This window comes from Chaetura pelagica, unplaced genomic scaffold, assembly GCF_000747805.2.
Source record: "Chaetura pelagica isolate M959 unplaced genomic scaffold, ChaPel_1.0 scaffold3, whole genome shotgun sequence".
NCBI lineage: Eukaryota > Metazoa > Chordata > Aves > Apodiformes > Apodidae > Chaetura > Chaetura pelagica.
Window position 1 is genome coordinate 14370042 of NW_009952974.1, and position 5573 is coordinate 14375614.

The window sequence follows — 5573 nt, forward strand, 5'->3', positions numbered from 1 at the left end:
AGTCATTTTCATTTTCTAACTATTCTGAAGCTGCTAATTGTCATAAATTGTAACATTAACCAAGCTACTCATCAGGCTTTTCTGCACAAATCACCTCTATGTCCAGGTAGACCTTTTCTAAAGACTTCCCAGTTTTTGCTTTTCCCCTTCCCTCAGAATCCACTTCTGCTGATATGATGATTAAAAAAAACAAACTACCACAAAAATGTTTGCTAATTTTGCAAGACATTCTCCTGAAATGGTGTGCTCTCTTGCTTCCCAAAGGTATATGGTGCTTTCTAGGTTATCAGTGAGAGAAGAAACTTACGAACACAGATTTGGAAATAACAGCACACAGCCTGGCAAGCCTCATTACATCTAAGATCTACTACAGGGCAAAATCATGGTTATGTTCTCATTTATTTTTTTCTATAAACTCTACCTGTGAAAACCCATTTAGCATATTCTTGAAGAGTTCTAACATATAGGCTTGAAAATACAAGAGCAGTATAAATGACCAGCAAGCACGATATAAAGACGGCAAATTATGGGCACTGTGCTGATTTTTGATAATATTTAGCAGTCGCTGAATCAAAGCAAATGCCACAGCCTCAGAACCGACATCAAATATTTACACTAATATGTTTGTGTAATACACACTTCACAAGTACACAGTTTTGCTAGTGGAATGGATGGCAATCAAATGCAGTATCCATCATAAAGGCTGCATTTAAAACAAAATCTCCTTTACACAGACAGAGTAGAAATATAAAGTGAAGCAAAAAGCCTATTCAGAGAAAATCTGTTTAATTTGCATTTGGCTACCCATGGTAGCATATACTGCCAGATTTGTACTGTATTCTAGTAAGTCAACATTCAACATCCAATGTTTTCAAGAATCAAAATTCAGAAGCAAACTAATGGTTACACAAGCTTAGATAACTTGCAAAGAAACAGTTTAAGTAGTACTGCATCACTTCAGATGTCTAAAAAAGTAGCATTTGAAAATTGAAAGTTAGAATCACTTAGACTCCTTGCAGAAAAGGAAATTAAAAGCTAACTATTTTTTATGGAAAAAGGTTTTTATAAGCTTTTCACATAAAAGTTGTCTTAAATGTGGTGCTAGATAAGTGATAGTGCTAGAGATAAGTCTATGACTTTCTTACTTGTTACTCAACACATATTTAGAAGAAAACATCTAACCAAGATATGATGCCAGATACACATATGCACTCTAAGTATTGTTCATGTAAATAATTTCAGTTTTATAAAATTACTAATAGTGTTGGTGGGAAGAGTAACCACAGTTAGTAAGCATTTCTAATTTTTCAACTGGGCAACTGAGATGCCTGTACTGTTAGTCTGTCAAACCATAAGCTTTCTTACTCTCAGCCTAATTTATTGTTCACTCCTTTTACGTGTTGAGTGTACTTTAAAGATTATAATCCAAACATGCCTATTTTTTCAACTTGGATCCAAATGCTTAGGTCTCAATGAGAATCTGAAGCTTGAATTTTAAGAAGTTGTTGACAAGCAGCTCAGGAGCACATCAGATCACAATAAAATGTTGAAATAGATTTCAGAAAAGCACTAAAAACAAGCAGTGGTACACAGTAAGCAAGCTGGCTCTTCATGTGTAAGTCGGTTTTGCTAAGAATAACTACTGGATTACCTCCACTTGACAACAAAGTTGTGCTATGCTAAATAATCTAATAAAATTATAAAGAATATTTACTCATACCTGTTTCCATTGGAAGACATCTGGTAACTAATAAAATGTATAAAATAATCAGTACTCATCTTTAGTCTCCCTCAACTTTAATGCACTCACTTAATATTTCACTTGGCAAAGATTTTTTTCACCTAGGCTGCAAAAGTTACCTTCACATACTTAAATTTCAAAAAGGCAATCCATTTTTAATTACTCCCACTGCACAGCAAACCAGATTATGCTATTAACAGACATTATCCATCTAATCCATCCATTATTCTCACTAAGCAATTGTTGCAAACTATGAAATGGCTTAAATATATTTCTGTAAGTAAAACAAGAATGTAACTTCAAAGTACTAACAAATACAATTACTATGGTTTCTATAGAATACGTGCTTGATTTTTGCAACATTTCACAACCTTTATAAACCACTGTTTAACTTTATAATGCATTTAATTCATGTCAAGCCATATAGATTCTAAAAATAATCTCTAGCTATTTAGATGAACCAATAAAACAGGATTTTCCCCTTCCAACAGGCATTACTTGATATCTTTTTGTCATAGCAGAGATGTCAACATGTATGTAATAACCAACAATGGCTCTGCATCAAATATTAGCTGCTTCTGAAACAATATAAAGAACTTCTGAAGGGAAAGTCTGCAACTAACTGCACTTCCACAAAACTTAGATTTAATACTTTAATAAACAGATGTGCATTTTCCAACTGTAAGCTTGAAGAACACTCCACTTCTCTCTCCTGGGCAGAAAGTTACTGTTCTGTTCCCCCCCAGCTTGCTGCATTCTACCATTATTTTCCCCAGTCATCTCTTGGCTTTACATACAATTCCCCTCACTCCATTTATTCTCCTGCTTTTTAAGGTCACTTTTCTCTTCAAATTTTGCTTCATATACACACCTAGTGTCTCCTTTCTGGCCTCCTTGTCCTTTCACAGGCATTTGGCAGCCTGCTATATTTTGGAATAGCATAAAGTTGTATATGCATAATATCTAAAACAAAGGTTCTTTTTCATATGCTACAGGTATTTATGCCATGGAGACCATTAAGATCTGGTGGCGATTTTTGAAGTCAACAATCTTAGGAGCGTCTCTGCGATGGTTTTTCCCCATGAACTTGTTCTTAAGGTAAGTTTTAAAAAATAAGTTTTCCTATTACGATCTATTACATTAAAAGAGTCTAAATCAGATTTAGAGACCATTAAGTAGAAGTTTCATCCACAAGACTTCCCACATTTACAGAACAGATACGTGTTATGTTGAGAACAACAAAAATGTGCATTTTTAGCTAAGCACTCCTCAAAAACATCATTAACGCAAGAGCTGTGCCATTTACTTATTTAAAGTATCTTTACAAGAGTCTATCGAGTTACAAAAGAAATTTTTTTAAAATGAAAGTAATCTTACTTTTTCATCATCATCAGAAAAAGGGGCACCTCCAGGAGTCTTATTTATTGCTTGGGCAACACCAATAATCTCTCCATCACTGTTTCTTATGGGCATGCACAAGAGTGATTTTGTCTTGTAACCAGTCAGTTTGTCAATTTCATCATTGAAGCGGCGATCCTTCAAAAGAAAATAAAGCATCATTAACATGCATGTCATACATCTAAACTATTCTCAGGCAAATTATTTTCCCAATGTCTTCTATAGTATATTCTGTAGTGTTATGTTATTGGTACTCTGATAGCACCATGTTCTTTATGAGCTGTTTTTCCTCAGCTAAGAATTTTTTTTCTGAGGATGATCACAAGGCTTACCATTACATAACTGTGTTCACTGGAGTCCCACTTTTATACCCCAATTAGAAGACTGACCTACCTAAAGGACTGCTACCAAAGCAGCTACCAGAGAACATGGAAAATAAAGACAAATTAAAGCTATGTGGAATATAAATATGAGAAAAAAAAATTATATAGAGACTGCATAACACACTGCACAAAAGACAAAGCACAAGCTGCTCATCCCACAGCTCAGCACCATGACTGATGGGATGCTCTGGGGCCATGTGTAAGCAGAAGGTCCTCCATAGCTCCATCACAAGAGCACAGGCCTGCAAAGAGCACTGTACCACCTTAATTGAGACCACAGAGGACAAGAACGAGTCACACAGACTCAATACATACCAATTTCTAGGTTATCCCTTCCTGGAAAGTCACCACATTTACCCTAGAATTGAGCAATGGTGTCCATTAGCTGTATACATCATGGACAGTAGCATAATTAGGACTTTAATGCAAAACAAGGAGCATATGCGAGTATGACATTCATCCTGTGTCTTTCTCTGGTTGTTGTAACTTTACAACAGTTCAATCTGAGCAGTGATCAAGGTGTGTTTAAGTACAAGCTGCTCTACTTATATGTACTTACTCTTGACTGCCTGATATCTGCACCAAATGAGTCTATGATTTTTCTTGTCCATCATTAGTTATACATCCTATAACTAGTACTGGGAAGATTCCATTTCAGACAGAAATGCTATATGAAGTTTCAATGCACTAAATTTATATTTGTCAATTTGCTGTGCTTGTACTATGTAAACTATGAAACAATGAAAGATTTTATGAAGGCTGTTTCACAATAATAACATCCAACTAAAACACTGTGCAGCAGGCTGAAAATGTATGGGCAAGCAGCAAACAGTTATTCAAGAATTCTGCAAGTACCATTTCTTGTGATTTTGTTTATTTTCAAATTTTGATAGCCAACCGTACCAAATATCATCAAGTTTTCTATTATTGTTACATAGAATATTTCTAGGTGTGATTATTTAATATGATTTTGGATCCACTTGCAGTTAGGTTTTTTTTAAAATTGTAATGTATAATTAACTATGAAAATTCTTTTAAAGTAATGCATATATACAATCTCTAAATTATTATTAAGTTGCAGTGTAATCTTATTGATCATAAAACATGGACTTTCACAAATAATACAGAACACAAACTGTGAACATAAGACCCCTCTTACAACCAAATATTAAAAATGTTTATAACAGACCATGTTGAAGGATAAATAAACTATTAAGATGATCTTTGAAGTAACAGCACCAAATACTTTGTAATTTTAATTTTTTTCTAAGGCAATAGAAGTGCCTATTTATTGAGGAATGTAGGTAAGAAATAAATGCTTGCATCACATCCAAAGAGGACTTTTCAAAACAAAATGAAAATATTTTATTAACACTATAATTGCTTCATACTTCTTGTTGTTCCTGTTCTGTGTGGGGTCACAGTCCTGCACATACAGCTCTACCACCAAAGGTATTCAGATATTAAATCTTAACTGCTAATAACAATGCATCAAAATAATAAAGTTGCCTTCAGACAGTTCTTCAGATTGGAACACAGTTTCAGGGCAAGTGCCATAACACATTTTACACTAAGTCATTAAAAGTAGTGTCTCATGTCTTAGTGAAAGCTTAGGAGCTTTAATTCTTGCAGGAATTTCACAATGTAACCCACTGTAAAATATTATAAACTACAACCTTAAATAGTTCAAAAAATACACCTAGGGTAACAATATTACATTTTGAGATAAAATTAATTTATCACAATTACAAAAAGTCTATACTTGTCTCAGATAATGAAAATACTTACAATCTTCAATCTAAGATTTGATTGCAATAAGGAAGAGATAATTCATTAAATCTTTACTGATGCTAAAAATGGACAGATTGCCCCTCCCTTGCAATTCTATTTCTGTTTTTATTTTCTTGTTGTAAATTGCAGATGCTATAGCAATAGACTGCTTTAGTCACCTAAAAAAAAGACAATTTAGAAATGCTTTACACTCCCTCATCATAACATTTAACATATACTTTTGGCTATTATATTACCTGTTGCAAATTTACATACCTTTC

At 33.9% G+C, this 5573-nt stretch overlaps 1 protein-coding gene across 1 annotated transcript in view; it reads right to left on the reverse strand.

Annotated features, from left to right (window-relative positions):
- The window catches only part of PDE11A (phosphodiesterase 11A), a 111729-nt gene extending 108455 nt beyond the window's left edge, over positions 1-3274 (reverse strand). Inside the window, exon 1 of the mRNA XM_009996319.1 lies at positions 3119-3274. Coding sequence (XP_009994621.1) covers positions 3119-3214 — 96 coding nt within the window. The 5' untranslated portion in view covers positions 3215-3274. The remainder of the gene's footprint in view (positions 1-3118) is intronic.
- Positions 3275-5573: the final 2299 nt, after the last annotated feature.